The 22,468-nt window shown below is 38.8% G+C and overlaps 1 protein-coding gene across 5 annotated transcripts in view; it reads right to left on the bottom strand.

Moving 5' to 3' along the window:
* The window catches only part of PPP2R3A (protein phosphatase 2 regulatory subunit B''alpha), a 220,264-nt gene that overhangs the window by 125,200 nt on the left and 72,596 nt on the right, over nucleotides 1-22,468 (bottom strand). For 4 of the 5 annotated variants that reach the window (XM_061167648.1, XM_061167647.1, XM_061167649.1 and 1 more), the window contains 2 exons: nucleotides 11,173-11,439; nucleotides 4,711-4,814 (listed from right to left, as the gene is read on the bottom strand). In XM_061167648.1, coding sequence (XP_061023631.1) covers nucleotides 4,711-4,814; nucleotides 11,173-11,439 — 371 coding nt within the window. Of the gene's footprint in view, nucleotides 1-4,710; nucleotides 4,815-11,172; nucleotides 11,440-15,051; nucleotides 15,502-22,468 lie in introns of those variants that run through there. The other variant, XM_061167650.1, reaches the window with a different exon arrangement.

Below are 22,468 nucleotides of genomic sequence, written 5' to 3'. Positions count from 1 at the left end.
ATTAAAAAGAATTCATTTGAACCAGTCCTAATGAGATGGATGAAGCTGGAGCCCCTTATACAGAGTGAAGTAAGCCAGAAAGATAAAGAACATTACAGCATACTAACACATATATATGGAATTTAGAAAGATGGTAACGATAACCCTATATGCAAAACAGAAAAAGAGACACAGAAATACAGAACAGACTTTTGAACTCTGTGGGAGAAGGCGAGGGTGGGATGTTTCGAGAGGAATCGGGTGGAGAGGGAGGTGGGAGCGGGGATTGGGATGGGGAAGACGTGTAAATCCATGGCTGATTCATATCAATGTATGACAAAACCCACTGAAATGTTGTGAAGTAATTAGCCTCCAACTAATAAAAAAATTAAAAAAAAAAAAAAAAAAAGGCACTTTGAGTGCGCAAGAGAGGAGCTGCCACTAGAGGGCGCTCCAGTCATTATAGTATCTGGCCAGAAAATAGAAAAAAAGACCTTACACTTATTTATTCATAGGATTTTTTTTTTTTTTAAATGAAATAAAGACAGGGACAGTTGCTCATGCTATATATTTCATAAGCAGTTTTCTGCAGTAACGGAAAATGAGGACTTATGCTTCATGTCTTTCCCCCCCCTTTGACTTTGCAGAAATCTCTTTTCCTTGGAGATAAAGTGAAAATGATTCATCTCAATAAAGAAATACAGCTGTTAAGGATGCTGCTGCTCTATCCACCAACATAAATGTCCACTTTATCTCAGTGACACAGAGTCTTAAGACCAAAAAATTTGGGCTATTACTATCCTTAACATTATAAAGTTAATTGTAGGTAAACAAGTTGATTACTAGTTTTCTTCTGCCATAGTCAGCTTCAGGCTCACAAACACAGGGTCCTCGCATAGTGAAAATAACTTAGAATGCATAGTGAAAGTAACTTAGAATACAAGCTCTTCTCTCTGGCTCTAATCATTTATAGAATGAACTACTTCCTTTTATTTATTTTTGAATTTCCCAGGTTGTTCAAACTTTTATCTGAAACAATCACAACTCACTCTTGCTGCTTTCCCAGATTGTTAGAGGGTTTTTGCCAACAATGCTGAATTCAGGGGCTGAAGATACCCTGACAAGAGCTGTGTAACATCCCTATTCTTTCTACTCTTTGTTCACACTCCACCTGAGGCCTTTTTTGGGGCCTGGCACCTACCCAGGGGAGAGAAGGTAGCTGAAAGCCAGAATATCTACACATTGCAAGTTCTTCAATTCTGCTACTGTTATATGCTGATTTAAAATAACAACAATAGTAACTAATAATAGACAAGCAGACCACCCTGCTGAAGTCCTTGGCTTTACTGGTGGGGAAAGGAGAGGGAATCTGAGGCCTTTGGCTCTATTTTCTTCCCTCTGGTTCTAGATGCCACAATAGCCAGAATGGCAAATACCATTTTTTTTTTTTTTAACTGGCTTACTCCTGCCTAATTAGTGCTTTTTGCTAATTCTGGACTCCAAGGAATTATTCTACTTTTATTACTGCTTAACTATACACCGAAAAAAAACCCCCCATTTTTTAGACTTCTATCCAGCTGTGTCCTATCTGCAATAGGAGAGAGGGCATGGTGACCATGGCCCTGACTTCTGGAGGGCCATTCCACTAGTGTATAAGGAATGATTCTCCCATGGCCACTGCAATCTTTGGTATTTGAACAACTTAGAACTATTCCCTGTAACAAAATGATCAGAATTCACCTGGAAAACATGAAGCACTTATAACTTTTAGCTTCGGTGTGAACTGGTTGTCTTATTTCTCCTGATCACTTTGCTGTTGTTCAGTCACTTAGTCGTATTCGACTCTTTGCGGCTCCAGGGACTGCAACACCCCAGGTTTCCCTGTCCTTCACCATCTCCCAGAGCTTGCTCAAACTCATGTCCATCGAGTTAGTGATGCCATACAACCATCTCATCCTCTGTCGTCCTCTTTTCCTCCTGCTTTCAGTCTCCCAGCATCAGGGTCTTTTCCAGTGAGTCAGTTCTTCACATCAGGTGGCCAAAATATTGGCATTTCAGCCTTAGCATCAGTCCTTCCAATGAATATTCAGGATTGATTTCCTTTAGGACTGACTGGTTTGATCTCCTTGCAGTCCAAGGGACTCTCAAGAGTCTTCTCTAACACCACGGTTCAAAAGCATAAATTCTTCAGCACTCAGCTTTCTTTATGGTCCAAACTCTCACATCCATACAACTACTGGAAATATCACAGCTTTGACTAGACAGACCTTTGTTGGCAAAGTAATGTCTCTGCTTTTTAATATGCTCTCTAGGTTTGTCATAGCTTTTCTTCCAAGCAACAAGCATCTTTTAATTTCATGGCTGTAGTCAGCATCTGCAGTGATTTTGGAGCCCAAGAAAATAGTCTGTCACTGTTCCATTGTTTCCCCATCTATATGCCATGAAGTCATGGGACTGGATGCCATGATTTTTGTTTTTTGAATGTTCAGTTTTAAGCCAGCCTTTTCACTCTCCTCTTTCACTTTCATCAAGAGGCTCTTGAGTTCCTCTTCACTTTTTGTCATAAGGGTGGTGTCATCTGCATATCTGAGCTATTGATGTTTCTCCCAAGTCTTAATTTCAGCTTGTGCTTCATCCAACTCAACATTTCCCAAGATGTACTCTGCATAAAAGTTAAATAAGCAGGGTGACAATATACAGTCTTGACATACTCCTTTCCCAGTTTGGAACCAGTCTGTTGTTCCATGTCAGGTTCTAACTGCTGCTTCTTGACCTGCATACAGATTTCTCAGGAGGTAGGTAAGGTGGTCTGGTATTCCCATCTCTTTAAGAATTTTTCCACAGTTGGTTGTGATCCACACAGTCAAAGGCTTTAGCACAGTCAATGAAGCAGATATTTTTCTGGAATTCTCTAGCTTTTTCTATAATTCAACAGATGTTGGCAATTTTATCTCTGGTTCCTCTGTCTTTTCTAAATCCAGCTTGAACATCTGGAAGTTCACAGTTCAAGTACTGTTGAAGCCTAGCTTGGAGAATTTTGAGCATTACTTTGCTAGCATGTGAAATGAATGCAATTGTGTGGCAGTTTGAAAATTCTTTGGCACTGCCTTTCTTTGGGATTGCAATGAAAACTGACCTTTTCCAGTCCTGTGGCCACTGCTGAGTTTTCCAAATTTGCTGGCATACTGAGTGCATCACTTTAACAGCATCATCTTTTAGGATTTGAAATAGCTCAGCTGGAATTTCAACACCTCCACTAGTTTTGTTTGTAGTGATGCTTCCTAAGGCCCACTTGACCTCACACTCCAGGATGTCTGGCTCTAGGTGAGTGATCACACCATCATGGTTATCTGGGTCATGAAGATCTTTCCTGTATAGTTCTTCTGTGTATTCTTGCTACCTCTTCTTAATATCTTCTGCTTCTGTTAGGTCTATGCTGTTTTTGTCCTTTACTGTGCCCATCTTTGCATGAAATGTTCCCTGGTATCTCTAATTTTCTTGAAGAGATCTCTAGTCTTTCCCATTCCTGATCACTTTAGTTCTATTGTAATGCAAGAAGATCTTGGTGAATTCAACTTGTGGCTAGGTTTTTCAAAATAAGAATATAGTTATTAATCACCTATGGTGTTCTCAAGCATTATACTAGTGAGGACTTTGAGGTGGCAGGAAAGGATTAGAAGAGTCTGTAAGCTGAGTTTTGCTGCTGACTTTAAATAACAGTGATGACAGTGACAGCAGGTGGACAGCATTTCCCAGTAGTTCGTCAGGAAGGGTATCCAGCCCAGAAAGTGAGAACAAGATACTTAAAGAAGGCTGATCAGTTAAAAGAGGTAGAAGGGGCAAGCTATAACATTCCCTTAAATTGTGCATAAATATATCAAGAAATAATTTCTAAAGAAAGAAGGGAGAAAAAAGAAAAGAGAGAAGAAAGTTGGATTTAAATTCAAGAGAACTTGTCAGGATATTAAAATCCAGGAGTATATTTATAAATATACTAACCCTTTGTTCCTTAACTGCAGCTTTCAAAAAGTAATGACTAAAATCTATTAGAATTCAGTTATTTTTTAAAAGAAAGGTCTTTTGTTTCCCCATTTATTTTTATTAGTTGCAGGCTAATTACTTTACAATATTGTAGTGGTTTTTGCCATACATTGACATGAATCAGCCATGGATTTACATGTATTCCCCATCCCGATCCCCCCTCCCACCTTTTTCGGCTGTGCAGCATGTGGCAGTCCTAACGCTTGACCAGGGATGGAACCAGCGCCCCCTGGGTTAGAAGCACAGAGTCTTAACCACTGGACCACCATGGAAGTCCCAGAATTCAGTTATTTTTAATAAATCAACTGGATACAATTCTAAATTGGATCAGATGAGAATGAAAGCATGTGACATGTATGATTTGCTCCCCTTGAAGGAACATTTATGTCACTGCTACAAGAGTCAAATCCTAAGACTCAAACTGTTAACAAGTGAAACTAAGAAACTATCAAATAGTTATTAAACAAGTATTTTTGGAGATCTGCTTTACCGATCAGAGACATGTAAGATAAAGGCTTAGGGAAAGAATTTCTTTGTGGGCATAAAAAGTTGTGAATCATTTAATTTTACTTGCTGAAACAAAGGGTAAGGGGGAAATTAATGAATGAGTAAAATTAGTGTCTTTTATAAAGCATGTCATGAGGACCAGATAATTCCTTGCCCAGCCCGAGTAGCTGCTCTCTTACTTACTTTCTCCACATGGCGATGAATGACTGTGCTGACACAAATCCTGTCCTCTCTCCTCCTGCAGCCCTGAACATGGGGGCTTTCCAATAAAGAGGACAGCCGCAGGCCTGCAAATAAAACACAAATGCAGTGTGAGCCAAGGGGCAGTGAAGAGACGACATGGCCAAAGAAAGGGCCTTTGTGGCTTTAACCCTTCAGGCCACAGTGGACAGAAGAGGAGCTGGGGGAGCAAAACTGGGATGGAGGCAGATACATCAGCTGGGGTAGATTCAGCAAGACAGAGGGGAAACAATACAAGAAGATGACATGTTTCAGTGAGACAGAGGGGAAACAATACAAGAGGATGACATGTTTCACGAAGAAGATGGAATATCCAACTGCCTTTTCTTAAAGTACATTTATAGTGAAGTTTCTTTCCCGTAAGCAACCAGTCTCCCTTCCTTCCTACCACTCTTACATCATGTATTTTCTACTTTTAGGAAGAAAAAGATGTGACTGAATGTCATGGTTGTGTAAATGGCCTCCCTTCCTATGGGAGAAAAATACAGCCAGCCACCTTTACTGCCCAGTAACTTGGTATCAATACGCTCTAATTGCTCTCTCCTTTTCTCCTTTGCTTATTGTGTTATTAAGCCCCAGGTTCAAGGAGAAACAGAAAAGCCTGGACTGTTTTAGAAAACAGCTATAAATCTATTTAAATGGTTACAATTCAGGTGAAAGATGGGAGGAAAAAATTAAAATGCTATAATTTATTTATATATTAGAACATATCACTAATAACAACATATTATAAGAGCCTGAGAAAGAACTAAAATACAATACCCTAAAAGGTAATGATTTTCTTCTCAATAAAAAACCTTTTTCTTTCAATTAAGAAAAATTATTTTTATCCTTTTATAAGAAACAATTCATACCAAATTTACCTGCTTTTTTTCTAGAGGGAAAATTCTTCCAAGTAATAATATCTAAATATTAGCTGAAAAATAGTTTCCAAATGTTCCCAATTTTGTATATACACATAAAACGTATTCCCAAATCTGAAGCTCTTCAAAGAGTCACATCTTATTATTGGATAAAGATATTCTTATTATCATAATAGATATAGGACTCTTGAGTCTTATTCTACAAAGGGAAGCTTCTCCTCTGGTAGATGACTAGATGTGAATCCACGTTAGGCTGAGGTGAAGCTGCTTCTGATGTGGGGCCTCTGTGCATAGGGGATCCTACAGAAGCCTGAACAGTACTTCATCTGAGGTTAGTCATGCTGAGAGAATGCCCAGGACTGCTGGGTTCATGTCAGAGATGAGGACATGGATGATGAGATTCAAGCCAAGGGAGGTAAGTAAGTACAGGGCAGAAATAAGAGATTGCTTCTGCCAGGGCCACCCAATCACATTCTGCAAGCAGGGTGGAATTTAAAATTTCTTAAGTCCAGAGGTCAAATACCTCCACTGAGGTCAAGAATGAGGGAAAGGTGTTGCTTAGCAACCAAATGGATTTTGTTTATTGTGTAAATTATGATTGCCAAGGTACAAAGCTCACAATTAATATACTTTGGGTGGTTACTGTCAAATCCATTTTCCCCAATCCCAAGTCTCCCTTTCATGAGGAATGGTAGTTTGCCAAGAAAATGCTCTTATATGTGATAGGCTACTGGCAATTGCTGGGAAAATTAAAAGCAGCTTGTATTATGGAGGTGGGGGTGCAGAGCCACAAAGACAGAAAATACAGAGAGGGACTGGGACTGGCTTGCCAAACTACTTGAAGCTCCCAACATTAGAGTCACTATGGATTTTTCAGAATTGGAAGGGATCAAGAATCGTCTAGCTTATCCTTGGAAAGTGGTCACCAGCTCAGATGAAACATGTTCGGGACCTGTGTACTTAGCATCCTGTAGGGCTACGTCCACTATTAAACAACTTTCATTTCCTTGGATTATGATTTTTATTCAGAAGACTTTGTTAAAATGTACATGTCAGCTCATAAAGAGTATGGGATTAACATTTACAAATTTATTATTACCCAAAGGCAAAACCCTAAGAAATATGGTACAGAACAGATACATTTTGAAGTGGGTATGAAAGGATTGACCTATTTTTCTTGTAGTGGGACACCCCGAGTAGCCAAGGGTTGAGCAGCATGAAGGTATAAAGCCCTTGGAGAAAATACCAAAGGCAAAAGCAGGAAGGGCAGTGGATGGCAAGGGTTGCAGATATTACACTCTGACTGTTTTTTTAAAATGTAGGGACTTCTCTGGTGGTCCAGTGGTTAAGAATCCATCTTCCAATGTAGGGGACTTGGGTTTGACCCCTGGTTGGGGAAATAAGATCTCACATGACGTGGGGCAACTAAGCCCATGTACCACAACAAAAGAAGCCCCCAAGTGCCACAACTAGAGAAAGATTGCATGCCACAAGGAAGACCCTGCACAGCCAAAATAAAATAAGTTAAAAATAAAAATTGCTTTGAAATCAGAGAAAATTAGTACACTTTCCCGCTATTTAAAAAATAAATGTATGTCTGGCCTGCGTCTTCTTAAAAACAGAGAATTACGATAAAAGGAGCCAAGAGATCAATACAAACCTAAAAACAAGTAAATAATATTAATCTGAGGGCAACAGAATAGAGACTTTCATGACAAAAGAGAGAACAAGCTCACGTCAAGGCTCTTCACAAAGGAAAAGACTGGATGACAAGTGAGGAGGTATAGGACATGCTGAAAATGGGTTTAGGAAACAGGTTTAGAGGAGAAGGCAAGAGTCAGTGTTGCTGGAGCCAAGAAAACTTGATTAACACCTATAATTTCATCTGAAAATGGCCCAACAACATAAAGAACTGAAAGCAAATTGTCTAATGATATGTAGGAAGAGATGCTCGCCCAATATTTGTAAGGTTCTTTAACATTTTAAAATGTCTCATGCTTGTTGTTTTATTCAGTCCTGCCATGACCCCATACAGAAGAGGGCAGGTATTTTTATTTCATTCTGCAGACAAAGAAATAAAGGAACCAAGCGGCTACCTTACAGGCCACAGGCAAGAGGGTTAAGATGGCGCTACATCAGCTAGTAGGAAGAGCTGGAGCGCTCCGGATAGTTCAGAAGATAGTTTCATCCTTCTCCCTCAAATTCTCCCTCTTTTCCCTCAAGCCTGTCAAAGGCTAAAACTCAGTGGTGCCAAATACTTTCCTTTCTGTTCCTATGCTGCTTTTGTCCCTCTTAGGTCATTCTCTATTCATTTCTTTTCCATCACTTCATAAAGCTGTGGAAAAAAATACAAACTACACACTAAGAATTTACTCAGAAATGGAGGTCAATCTCTCCAAGGAGGGAGGACAGTCTGCAGAACAAAGAGTGGTGGAAAGGCTGGTTTAGTGAGTACTAACAGTCTGGCCATAGCTGAGAACAAGTTGGATTACATGGAATTTAAATAAATTCCATAATTAAATTTTTTAAAATAAATGATTTTAAGAATAAAGAGATAAAATCCAATAAAATGAGCTAATATGGTACCTGTGAGGTCATCATACACATATCCTCATCTTACACACAATGTTAGTTCACTTTGCTACCTAAACTGACAATTACGGTCTGAGGGAATGAACACAAATGCTTGGCACCCCTGAATGGAATTTAGGACTGTAGTCAAGCACAACTCAGACAAGTTAATCAGATATATGTGTGTATACTGGCTACTGTGCCACATGATAATTTGGTATAAACAGTAAATTATTATGTAAACGACCGTTACTATGGTTATCAAGTTTTCTATCTTTTTTTATAACTAAAAATTTATCTCTGGCTGTCCTGGGTCTCGGCTGCTGTGAGCAGGGGCTGCTCTCTAGTTGCGGCACGCAGGCTTCTCATTGCAGTGAGCAGCGCAGGTGCTCCTGCTGTGAGCGTGGGCTATAGGGCATGTGGTTTCCAGAGTTCTGTCTCTCAGGCTCTCAGCAAAGGCTAAATAGTTTTGGCACACAGGCTTAGTTGCTCTGGAGCACATGGGATCTTCCCGGATCAGGGGTAGAACCTGTATATTGGCAGGCGGATTCTTTACCCCTGAGCCACCGGGGAAGCCCCAGTTTTCTCTTTTTAAACTTCCCTATGTTGTCAGCTGTAACACTGGCAGTTTTTCCTGATGCCACCTACAGACAGATCCCCAGTCTGTGAACAGCAAAGTCCTCCCTTTGATTCCCCAGCACCAACCCCTTCCCTGACCTGACTACACTCTCTCCCACACTCCCCGTGACCACGTGGAGTCCTCAGGCTCCCTGCTGTCCTCTCACTGTGCATTCACTGTGGAGTGCTGGCGGCCGCTAAGCCACAGGCAGCGGGGGCTGCCACGAGCCAGGTGGGAGGGCCGGAGCAGGAGGGTGGAGGCAGCACGCAGGAAAGCTCCTCAGGCCGGGGCTGGGAATATTCAAGAGGAGGAAGGTTGACCTGAGACCTTCAAGACAGAGCAGGCTGCAGGTCTCTGACAGTGAGGCACTGATCCCTTGGATTGGCTCTCCAGATGTGGGGAGCCCAGCAGAGCACAAGGGAACTACCATGGGGCTCAGTCTGCAGTTTCCCCTGCTTGTTTGCTCAAACTAGTCCACGAAGCCTCCTGTCTCTCTTACACAAACCGCTGCCATGTTAGACATGCCCCGTTTGGCATTTATGTGATTAACATGTTATCTCCAAATGCAGATTTCATTCATCTCTGCTAAATTCTCTCTCTTGGATTTAGGTTCAACATTCCAGCCCATTCAGATAATTTACCACCTTGATTCATAATAAAATAGTCACCTTTCAAAGCTTGGGGTAAAAAATTGCAAATGCCCTGAAAGAACTTATAATTTATTTGAGTGGGTAATGCTTAGTAGAAGTAGCTGATTTTACGTTAACCCACTTCAGGGGAGATAAGGTAGAAACAGCATGATGCAGGAGTCAGAGGACATGTCTCCTGACATGGACAAAATATGACCTCAGGTACATACTTGTGGGATATCAGTTTCCTCATGTTACAGTAGAGTGGAAATAGGTGAGATCTTATTACTAGAATGAAAGAGTTTGTTTTTCACTAGAAACACCTAAGGTGTCAACAAAAAAGCAAGACTGGGGGATGATTAAAAAAGAATTCTTTTTCATTTCCTTGAAAATCACTCTACTTACAAATTAACAGCAGTAACAAATGTTCTGGGGTTATCAGCAGGAAAGCAGAGGGGGCATGACCCACAGGGTGGGGCCTTAGAGAATGGTGATGTGGGAATGGAGAGGAGACGTACATTTTGGAGGGGAGAAGTATGAAAGCCCAAACGCAGAGGCAGGCACAGGTGGGTCAGGCGGATACAGGGAATAGTGGTTTGGATTTTATACTCAAAAGTGGTAGTTGTCAAACTTTTAAATATGCTTGCTGAAGACAGAGGTAGTGTTCCGAGTAGAAGGGTGCACGGGGTCTTGGGAACTCCCACTTGGTGTCCCCCTGCCCACATGCCTAACCCCTCTGTCTCTTGAAGCACAGCTTGAGACCACTGCGAAATCCTGAGGTTGGATCTGACTCTTCAGAATAGTGTACATGCATGATCAAAACAGGACCCAAATGAAACAAAGCACTCCTATAGTTCAGGAGTCCCCAAACACTGGTACTGGTCCTTAGCCTGTTAGGAACTGGGCTGCAGAGCAGGCGGTGAGCAGCAGGCGAGCAAACCTTCATCTGCGGCTCCCCACCACTGTGCGTTACTGCCTAAACCACCCCTCCCTCACCCCCTTGGTCCATGGAAAAACTGTCTTCTGTGTGAAACTGGTCCCTGGTGCCAAACAGGTTGGGGACTGCTGCTATAGACGGTAGGAATCCCTGCATTTTGCTGAGCTGGGGAATGACATGATCAAATATAAACTGGTGGTTACGCTCAGTATTAACTGTTCTAGGAGGCGGCTGGAAATGTAGAATCCAGTTACCGAAGGTGCTACAGTAGTCCAAGGGTTAGGGACTAAGAGCTTAAATTAGAAGCAGCTGGATGTATTGAAAAGAATCAAAGACTAGCAATAACAAATCCATCTATTTCTGAGAAGAATCCCAGCATTGAGTTGGCCTAATAGTTCCTTGTCTGGCTTCAGGGCAAGGAATTATGATCAATGAATGAGAATAAAAAAAGAGATTTGTATTCAACAAGTAAAGCTATTTAATGATAGAACAGGCTACTTGGCAAGGGAGTGAGTCTTCTGCCACTGAAGGCACTCAAGCAGGAAATTTATGTTTTGGTGATGCCATGAATGGAATTCCTATATTAAATGGGAGGTTGGACTGGGAGACCACTAAGGTTTTTTTCAAACTGTACCACAGCTAGTACATCAGTATCAAATATATTTTTTTCAATATGGAAAAAAAACCTATGAATGCTTAAAAATAGAAAGCAAGGAGGCAGTAAAGAGAGGGAGATTGGGACAGCTAGAGAAAGGGAGATTATACATCATTTAGTAGTTACATTACCTTTGCAATTTTTCCCATTTCATAAACGTCTGCTTTCTGATCTTCAATATCCATGAAAGCAGCTTCAATTCTGCTTAGAGTCTGTTCATGATTACTGCAGGCATCGGGGAGTCCTTCAGGAAAGTAGAACTGTGGAATGTTGATGGATAATGTTGCACTCACAACATTATTCACATGAGGAACAGGGGAGGGAGGTCGGGGACTACTTGGAAAGGGGGCTGGAGGTGGAAGTGGTGTTCCAGGTTTCTTTTCTGTTTTATTTTGAATCTGTAAGGAAAATATGAGACATAAAAATTCTAAACAGTTTGTATTACTAGAAAATCCTCACCAGTAATAGGAAGTTGGGTATAAATATTAAAAAGAAACATAATTAGAAGCAGTAAAGATGAAGAGCTCACTCTACTCGAGGGGGCAGGCAAGCTCTGAGGGAATGCTTTCCTATACTGAATCAATCAATACATTTCTTATCTGTCACTACCTGAATTTACACAGATCTGTGCTTAAAAAAATCCTACAGTACATTTTCTACGAGTGATGTGGAAGAGTGATGTCAGCTGACATATTAAGGATCTCCAGGTGAATTCTCAGTCTATTGGACCTAGATTAGTAAATTCTTCTTGGAGACTGTTTTTGGTCTTTCTGTTATTTTCACCTGTCCTTCAAAAGGCAGATAGAATGAGTTCCTTTTAAATATGTAGATCTAAAATGTATTGTGTGTGGGGGTCCTTCTACCTTCTTCCTTGGTTTGGCTTTGTCTAGGAAGAATCATTGCAAGTGTCTGAGCAGAGAAAGTCTTTGTTAAGAAAATTAAAGCATTTTAGTTTTAGAATATCTTCTCCCAGGCTGATTTACTTTCAACCAGGGGCATGCTATTTTTTCTGAGATGCACATTTCTCCCATTCCTGGTAGACTCCAATAGGCAGAGATCATAGTCATTAACTTCACCATGGCCAAATCCTCTTTACAGTTTATTAATTCATTAATAGTTTATATCATCCCTTTCCCCAAAAAGGATCTGATGTGGTAAACCATGAAGAGACATAGAAAGGACAGTATAAAAAAAGTGGGGGGCAATGGGGAGACTAAGATTATCCATGATTTAGGGAAAGGGGAGGGGAGATACATTACTATTCAGGTAGAAGTTTAGTTTACCAATGAAGACTAAATTTAGTTCTGAGACTCCTAGCAGAAAAAGTAAAATAGATTTCAGGAAGATTTTCAGAGATTAATTTCTATTCTTAATTTTGACCAAATTATCTATCAAAGCTCATGAGCATGGTACTACTAGATGCTACATAAAGTATGAAAAATGGATATGACTGTTGACTAGCTAAATTTATTTTAAATTCCCTGTGAACTCAAAATATTACTCTACTGTTCGTCTTTCTTAAACTATATCCTAATGCCATTCCTAAAGTCTGAACAATGGTTTATCAGTATGAAGCAGATCTGAATATCATATTCCCTTCTGACACATGGACTTATAATATGATTTTTAAATTCAGGGTAAAATTTTTAGCTACCTTTGAAAAGCATGAGTATTACAGGAAGATAGGCTTCATTCACATAAATATGTGATAAATATGATATAATCTCCTACTTTTATTAAACATGGCCCATTTTTCATGTTAACATCTGACATTAACACACAGTGGAGTCTGCTCATATATTAACACTATTGAGGATATGAAGGTCAGTTGTCACACCTGACCGTTGCTGCAGTAAAAGGATATTACCCACATAAAACAACAGTCAAGGAAGAAGTGGCAGAGGGAAGTGATGCCAATAAAATACGAAAAACTTAACAAAAAACAGTGATGGGTTACTAGCTCTGTGACCTCACGACAGTTACTTAACTTCAGTTACTTAACTGAATTTTTCAGAATTTCAGTAATAAAATAGATTATAACCCCTTCTTCTTGGAAGGCTATTGTGAGGGTTAAAGGAAATTACAAGATATAATGCAGGGAAATGGCTCAAAGCTGTGCTGGGCAGAGATGCCAAAGGATGGGGTTCTCAAAAGATTAAACACAACTTGGCATGGTCTTTCAGCTTCAATAAAAAATAAAATAATAATTTACACTTGTAAAGCAATTTAAAGTTTACACACCACTTTCAAGTCAACAAACTGATAATCTATTCTAAGTAATATTTCTCTCTGCCTTGGTGCTAAACCCGCAACTATTATTACACAGTCCTATGAGTTAATAACAGAAGAAACTGTTCTTAAATTTCTAAAATAAGGCATATAATTCTTTAGCAGCTTTACTTAGGTCATTTGTATTCAGTGTCATTTCCTTTCTATTATTCTAAAATTCTAAAGAGATTTGTGAGACTACAAGCATACGATTGTCAAAATTCTTGTTTCCCCAAAATGTTGCCCATAGTGTGACAGCCAGGGCAGTTATGGATAACTTCAGGGTAGTTATAACCATAGGATTAAGGTCACAGTGCCAATGGAGATGAAACTCAAGTATAGTGAACACACACTACTGCAGAAGGTTTACAGCAAGCAAGCCTTTCATTCTTTTTGCTTTTGCTTTGACAGGAGTAAGTGACATTCAGAACAAACCCGGGCTGTCAAAGTTTTAATTTGAACAGGAAAATATTTCAATTATATAATAGCCTACCTTGCTTTTCTCAGTGTACTTAACATAGAACAGTTCACTAATAGCAAGTATTTATTAATTCACTGTGTAATTCCATATTTAATAAAACTGATTTTAATATTTAAAGGGAAAAGAAAGAGAATGCATTTATTCTGAATTTTTCAGGTATAATCATTTACTTTTCACTGAGTTCAATAGGAGACGTATAATTTAAACCTTAAAGGAGTTTAATAAAACTGACACTTTACAACATTATAGAATAAACCCGAAACTTAAAGTTTGTCAGATTTACTAAGTTTAGCATCTGCCCACTTTGATAAAACTTTTTCATTCAAATCTAGGATTACAAGAGAATTAAAAGAGATAAAGAGAACTAGCTGTGCCAAGTATCTCAGCTCTCCGTTACCTTACAGTATCATTTAGATATTCATTCTGAACAGTATCCTAACACTGTTATGTTATTGTAGCATTTTTCTAATATTTGACCATTTTTCACCTGTTTTTAAAAAAGCAATTTCACATGGTTCAGTCAAATAATTTGAAATTACTGTAGGTCAGAATAACTATGAAACTGTGGTTTCTTGCTGGATTCTGGATGTCTGTCATGATATGGCTCCCAATTTGTACTGTATTCAATGCTAGGCAACTTGTTTCATGAGATACTGGCCCTATGGTTGTGAGCAAGTAAGCATGGTCTCTGCAGACAGAAATGACTCAACCTCACAGCTGAGGGAAGACATTCTTTCACAACCCAGAAGTAACTGCCATGCTTTATTACCTATACACAATATATCATACACACACAACTGCTGATACATGTAAAAATAGTCTTTTCAAAAAACCATGATTATTAGGATCGATATTCCCTTTTAAAAAAGATTAATTACAGATGTATGCATGTTAAAACAAATTTCGTCTCCTGATTCAAAGTGCAAACAAGCTTTTAATATGGAAATTCTAATTTCTCAAAGATATTTTTATGAAAAATTCTAAATTGCAAAATATTTGTTAAGTTGTATTTATTGTCTCTAAAACTGGATTCTCTCTCTACAAGAGAAAAATGTGAGTACTGTACTTCAGGTCCAAAAGGTCTATTTTTAAACCTGTTGGAATCTCTCTACAAATAGCTTTCTGGAAATAGCTGAATAGAGGACACAGATTAATTCCTTGATCTAATATCAAGTGAGCTGTAAAATTATTTGTAAGTTAGTTCACTGGGTGGCTTTATTAGTAATAAAAATATTTTAAAAGAAACACCCAAGTTTCAAACCTGTGTCTGCTGAAATGACTTCAGCCGCTTCTTAAACCGTGACGGGAGAACAAAATCACAGCCCCTTGCCAGGAAAGCTAACTCTCCCCTTAAATCCGGGTCCCTTCGTAGAGATGTTTCCTTGATCATCATCTTTGAAAAGTGGATGTTTACTTAGCAACTGTCCAGCACACTTCTGAAGATAGAGTTAATACGTTGTCAATCTTGTCAGGTAGAAAGGTATTTTTTTCTTCTTTATCTCCCAAAGAAATTAAGTTCAAACATTGTGCTCTCCCAGCCTCCAGGGACCACAATCCATGCTTGTACTGACATGCAGCTGGTTCCCAAGTAAAGCCTGTGACTCCCAAGACCTGCTCATAATTTTCAAGTAAGAAACGGGCTGCAATGGGCCTGCTGCTTCTCGTAGGTAGCTTTATGTCAAATTGACCTGCCCATGTAGAGAATACAGAGCCTTCTGGGAAAGGAAGCACCCACTACTCTGCACACCAAAGTTAGAAACATTACAGCTGGACCTAAAAATAGTGACTTCTCAGATAAAGCTAACTTCTTAAACTCAAGAGTATGTGAGGTGTCAACCCACATAAAACAGTTCCTGCTCAAGCTAGGAGAGAATGTGTACAGGGTTTTTGATTTTGCTACTTAATATTTTATGGAAAAAAAAAACAAAACCATGCTGCACTTCAAATGTGAAACTATCATTTTAATTAAAAAAAATTTCTGTATTAGAAGGGAAGCAAACATCCAACACCCTCTAGATATATCCACAGGATGTATGGAGAAAAATATGGAGAAAAACACTTTTATCCTCAAATGCGAATATACAAAGAGATTTGTTAAGTCTCAGATGTTAAAATGAAAAAATTTTTTTGGTTTGTTTGCAGAAGACTATCTTAGTGATCAAATATACTTTTCTGAAGTGATTCTGAATCTGGATACATTTGAAAATTTATTGTCAAAGAAGGTGATGGAATTCCAAAAGAAAGCAGATTTAGATGCAGAGAAGTGAATGAAATTTGGCTATAGTAAAGGTAGAAAAGATGATCACACAGCAATGAGATAACAGATCTTGAATTTGAGAGACTCATTTTTCTTAAGAAGCTTTGAAGAATTCTCAGATTTAAAAAATATTCTATTATTTTATCATATATTGAATAGATGCCTTACTTATTTAAAGTGAATCAAGTACTTGCTCATGTTTAATATTCAGAATTCAATATTTGTTTTCAATCACCCATATTTAAATCCATATTGATTTCCTATTAATTGAAAGTATGAATCAAATATTACCAAATAAACCCCCTAAACCAAAAAGAGCTTATGATTCTCTTCTGCTGAACCTTTGTCTAATTAGTGGGAATTAAATTCTTCAGTTTTGACAACATTTTGTAACATGTATATTTGGCTTATATATCTAAATCCATAGTTTTCAAATTTCTTAAGCTGTAGAATTCTCCACTCATATAAAATCTTACCTGAAAGTTTTTAGTATATACTCTGATTGAAAGGATTACACTGAAACCACCAGGCTGATGCTTTAACCTGGGCCTTTCCTTTGACCCCCCTGTCTTCCTCATTTCAGGCTGACTCTTTAAGCTAGGTGGCTTTCCCTACACTCTTGTTTGTAAGACTCTAATTCCTCCTTCATTATTTACCTCCAAATTAAAACATTTAATAAGTTTGTTATAAATGCAACTGGGTTTTTAGACTTGTGAAATAATGCTTTTTCAATTAAATCACATCTTTGCTGTATTTCTCCCCTTCCCAATATCAATCTGTGGTTTTGGGGGGTGGCTTTTCATCCCCTTCCTGAGAACACTCCTTCTCAAATTATACATGTCAACCATCCTTCAAAATTCAACTCAAATTTTACTTATTTCATGAAGGATTACCTATTTAAGCCCCCTTACTGCAATCCTCTTAATAAAATATTGTAGAATCTTTCTTGAATGATTCCATTTACTCTCTGGATGAGCCAATGCTCTCTTTCCATTTCATCTATAAAAGAAAACCACCAACGCCCTGGACACACTGATTCATGGCTAAATAGTTTAGTTTCTGTTATGCTCTCATGTGTCTTATCTCAGTTCAGTTCAGTTCAGTTCAGTTCAGTCGCTCAGTCGTGTCCGACTCTTTGCGACCCCATGAATCGCAACAAGCCAGGCCTCCCTGTCCATCACAAACTCCCGGAGTTTACTCAAACTCATGCACATCGAGTCGGTGATGCCATCCAGCCATCTCATCCTCTGTTGTCCCCTTCTCCTCCTGCCCCCAATCCCTCCCAGCATCAGGGTCTTTTCCAATGAGTCAACTCTTCGCATGAGGTGGCCAAAGTATTGGAGGTTCAGCTTCAGCAGCAGTTTCAAACTCAGCAGTGGCCACAGGACTGGAAAAGGTCAGTTTTCATTCCAATCCCTAAGAAAGGCAATCCCAAAGAATGCTCAAACTACTGCACAATTGCACTCATCTCACACGCTAGTAAAGTAATGATCAAAATTCTCCAAGCCAGGCTTCAGCAATATGTGAACCGAGAACTTCCAGATGTTCAAGCTGGTTTTAGAAAAGGCAGAGGAACCAGAGATCAAATTGCCAATATCTGCTGGATTATAAAAAAAAGCAAGAGATTTCCAGAAAAACATCTATTTCTGCTTTATTGACTACGCCAAAGCCTTTGACTGTGTGGATCACAATAAACTGTGGAAAATTCTGAAAGAGATGGGAATACCAGACCACCTGATCTGCCTCTTGAGAAACCTGTATGCAGGTCAGGAAGCAACAGTTAGAACTGGACATGGAACAACAGATTGGTTCCTAATAGGAAAAGGAGTACGTCAAGGCTGTATATTGTCACCCTGCTTATTTAACTTCTATGCAGAGTACATCATGAGAAACGCTGGGGCTGGAAGAAGCACAAGCTGGAATCAAGATTGCCGGGAGAAATATCAATAACCTTATCTCAGTAGCTGAGTTTAATGTTTACTAAGAGCTAGTTGTACTCATCCCCACTTATTTATGCTGGTTGTACTTTTCACAGTAATTATTCAATTCATAAACTAATGAAAAAAAACTAATGAGTGTGGAAAAAAGTTGATATTTTTAGAATTGAGGGGAAGACTCTAAATATTTTATAAAGACTTATAAAAGGCAAAAAACTACTGAAATTTTGTCACTGTAAAATTAAGTTATTGGTGCGATAAAAGAAAAAAACATTAAAATCTAGAAGGTATCTACATTCAAACTGTTTTACTACTGACTTAAGTTCCTGGAAATAAGGGAACAAATGTACTAAGTATGATTTATTAAAGAAAGATGTCATGAGACTTCAATTTCCAACTATGACACTTATTTCCAAAGAAAAGACTTTGGCACTACATTAAAAGATCTGAATACTTGATGTCTGAGTTAAAATAAAATGTTTAACATACACATTTTACAGAATACATAGAGTCTATGATGTCCTACTAAGTAACTACCCATATCCCAATCATGTTCAGGTAAATGGGCTTCTACTGTAATATTTTATAATCTGACAATATTTTCCAACAGTGTCTAAACTCTTGAAGGTATGGTCAATTTTAAAGTCATTCAACAAATATTTTTCTGATGTTTTTTATACGCAGTTACTTTGCTGAGTGCTGAGGATATGAAGAAGATAAAGAAGTGATCCTTTCTTCATTGCACCTAGCACAATCTTGGTTTGGAACAAAGGACAATGAATACTTTCATTTCATTCACTTCTCATAAATCTTTTGAGTTTCAAAGTCAGAACAGTGGTTAAAAGCCTGTCCTGCTATTCCTCTTAGGCAAGAAGAAAACATTTCTCCACGTCTTTTGATGGCGAAATAGGCTCTAAGTTTTTATTTATCCAAGTGCTTTCCCAAAAATTCAGAGGGAGAAAAGGCCAGGTCCCCTAAAGGGAGTTAGGGAAGAAATGGTCTGTGGCGATGAGTTACTGATGAAGAAAGACTATTTTGAAATTTATTTGCCTTTATTTTATTAACTTGTGTTTCTATGTAAGTATACCTGCTTGGTTCTAGAAAGAATATGAGAATGTGAGCTGGTTTCAAGAAGTATATGATAACTAGAACACAGCAGCAAAGAACATGGTTTTTAGAGTGACCTCTTCTTTACTGGGAAAAGGTCAAACATAAGGAATTTCACTAGAGGATGAGAAAGACTGGTGCTCTCTTGTCACCTCAAGATCCAGCTGCCTCAACTGGGGTGCCTTTCCTATCTTATCATTCTAAATATGTTCCCCCAGAGCAAACATGCTTGAGTAAGAAGCATAACCTTTCTCAAAGAGAACAAGTTTGGTGGTGGGTTCTTGAGTTACAGGGTTTTTACAGGCTCCCTGGCAGGAGTACATAGAAGAGAGGCTGGTCTCTCTGAAATGACTCTAAAAACTAAAGAATTGTTTTAGGGTAGCCTCCAGTAAATCAAATGAGAAAATATATTCCTTCATCATGTCCTAAAATGACCTGTAGAACTGAAGAGTGAGTCCAGAAAGAGCTTGCATCCTGAAGGAAGGTGACAGTGGGAGGAGACAGAGGATAAAATTGTACATAACACCAACATATTCTGTTTTTGTAGAATTCACTTTAGGAAGTTTAGTCTGAAACTCAGGATGGATTTTCCAGAGCTTTCCAAATCCTTTCACAACTCTTTGCCCTTCCCCACCAGTTCTACAGGATGTTTTAAGAAAAGAAAAATGGGTTGTTTACACAAGCTAGAGAAAATTCTGAATACCTGCTGAAGATGTAAATCACTTATTTTGAATTGTATAAAACTGCTAAATAGTTAATGTTGCATATGCAACATTTTGTCCTAAAATAAGTCTAGCTTTTATTTTACAAACCAACATGTAAAGTCATACCAGCCTCAAATGAAGATGACTCTGGAGACTGAGAGAACAGCATCCACCAAGTTCTCAGAGTTAAGACCTGGCTGGAATAAACAATGCAGCAAAACCATCAACATCTGAGTGAAGCACAGCAAGCCTGGAAATCAGCTCAGCTGTGAGGACCTGTGATGAGGTGAAGATCAGAACCAGGTCCGGAAAGCAGCAGAGTGACTCTAAATTCACATCAAAAGATTTTGCTCATAAGATGTTATAGGAGAAAAAAAAGTCACATATTAAAGAGGAAGTTCTGCTACATGAAGAGGGTACTTCTGATGTTAAAAAGGAAGCTGGCTGTTTCGAAAAACTTGAAAATGCTAAATCAAAAGCCTTTCTGTCTACATGAAAACTTGTATGTGAATGTTCATAGTAGTGTTATTCACAGTAGACAAAAAGTGGAAACAACCCAAATGGCCATCAGTTGATTGATGGATAAACAGAATGTGGCATATTCCTACAATGGGACATTATTTAACCATAAAAAGGAACGAAATACTGACACATACTACATGATAAACCTTTAAAGCATTTGCTAAGTGAAAGAAGCCAGACATAAAAGACCACATGTTGTATGATTCCATTTACATGAAATGTCCAAAATAGGCAAATTCATAGAGATGGAAAGATTGGTGATTGCCAGGGGCTGGTGGTTGGGGTGATGGGGAGTGACTGCTAATGAATACAGATTTTTTGTGAAGTGATGAAAATGTTCTGGAATTAGTGCTGATGGTTACATCATCCTGTTGAATATACTAAAAACCTCTGAATTATGCACTCTGTATGGTTGTATTGTATTAATGTATAAACATAAAGTGACACAATAAACATGACAGGGCATATAGTTCTTTTAACTGAGGTTCAGCTGATGTACAATATTATATGTTACAGGTGTACAATGTAGTGATTCTTAATTAGGCACTTTTTTAACTTTTACTTTTTGTATTGGAGTACAGACAATTAACAATGCTGTGAGAGGTTTCAGGTGGACAGCAAAGGGACTCAGCCATACATATTGAATTAGGCACTTTTAAAAGAGTAAATTTTATACTACTGTATTTCAATTTAAAAAAGTCTTTCTCATCTTGGGTCTAACTGGCAAAGCAGTTATTAATTAAAAAAAGGTATAATAACTTGGAATCACAGACTTTGCTTAAAACATCATTGTAAAGCTTTAACAGAGAAAACTGATTATAAGCCAATTAGTTAATTACTCTTAATCCTGAATTTTTATATCTTCATTTATGCTCCAACTCGGTGTCTCTGCATTATTTAACAGCTTGCTCTGTTGTGCCAGTAACATTATTTTACTCTTAAGTAATGAAACACTGGAGTGGGGAATGGAGGCTGGGTGGTTGTGGTGATCTATGGCTTCTTCGCTCCTCGAGCCTTAACTTCACTGGTTGCAGAAAAACAGGAGCAGATCTAATAAGCATTTCTGTGTCTTGCTTCAACTGCATTGAAATGATAGGAACACATTTCATGACTCGTAAGAGAAAGAACCCACAAATCTAGTATTTTTACCTCTCAGTGTTCCTAATACTTGGGAGTAGATGTTCTTCTGGGATCTGGGGCAGGGAGAGATAATTAAGAACCTAAAATTATTACATATGGTAAATCTTGGATCTCTACAACTTCTGGTTCCTAGACTGCTGTACTTGTTAGTCTGCCTTTCTTCTTCCTCAGTAATTACTTCAAGTAGAGACTGCTCATTATACAGCATAAGAAATTCAGTTGGGGCTCATAAATATGTCAGACAACTGAAGTTAGAAGGAATAGAGGGTTTCTAATCGACTGACACTGCCATGTTGAATATCAGTGAATACACAGTGGCAGTACTGTAAAATACCTTGCCCCCCCCCAAATACCTTGCCCCAGTGTCTTTGTGGGGGGTAAGCATGTGTATGGTTTCTCAGTAATTTGGGGTGAATTAAGAGATGTCAAAAGAGAAGGCTAGAATTGATGGTCAAGGACCCTAGGGATGATCTTTATGTTGCAAATATAAAAGCTGATGGAGCTATATCTCCTGCATGCCAAAATGTCTTTTGAATGCCTGGTTTTAAGGAGGGGAGAATTGTGCATGTTTATCAGCTGACCAAACGATCAAAGGGAAAAAACTGATGCCTGCAGGGGAGAAAGGGGCCGGGGCCTGAGAATATGTATTTCTATCCAATTCCCAGGTGATGCCAATGCTGTTAGTTGGGAACTACACTTTTAAAGCCACTGACATAAGAACAGGACCAGAGAATGACTAGCTACAGAAGGGCAGACGACAAGCTCACTGGAGGAGAGATCAAAGAACTGAGAAGCTCATGGACTGGATGCCTCATCTAGTGAAAACTCAAGAGAATCCTGGCAAGTAGTATTGAAAAGTGTCATATAGCCAGGAGCTAAAATCATCAAGGAAGGGACCTGGGGGTGGCAGATGACTACAATCAAGGAAGGGCAGGGCTTCCCTTGTGGCTCAGATGGTAAAGAATTTGCCTGCAATGCCGGAGGCCTGGGTTTGAGCCTTGGGTTGGGAAG

The sequence above is a fragment of the Dama dama genome, chromosome 19 (genome assembly GCF_033118175.1).
Source record: "Dama dama isolate Ldn47 chromosome 19, ASM3311817v1, whole genome shotgun sequence".
Lineage (NCBI taxonomy): Eukaryota > Metazoa > Chordata > Mammalia > Artiodactyla > Cervidae > Dama > Dama dama.
This window is presented reverse-complemented; position numbering and strand designations above follow the sequence as displayed.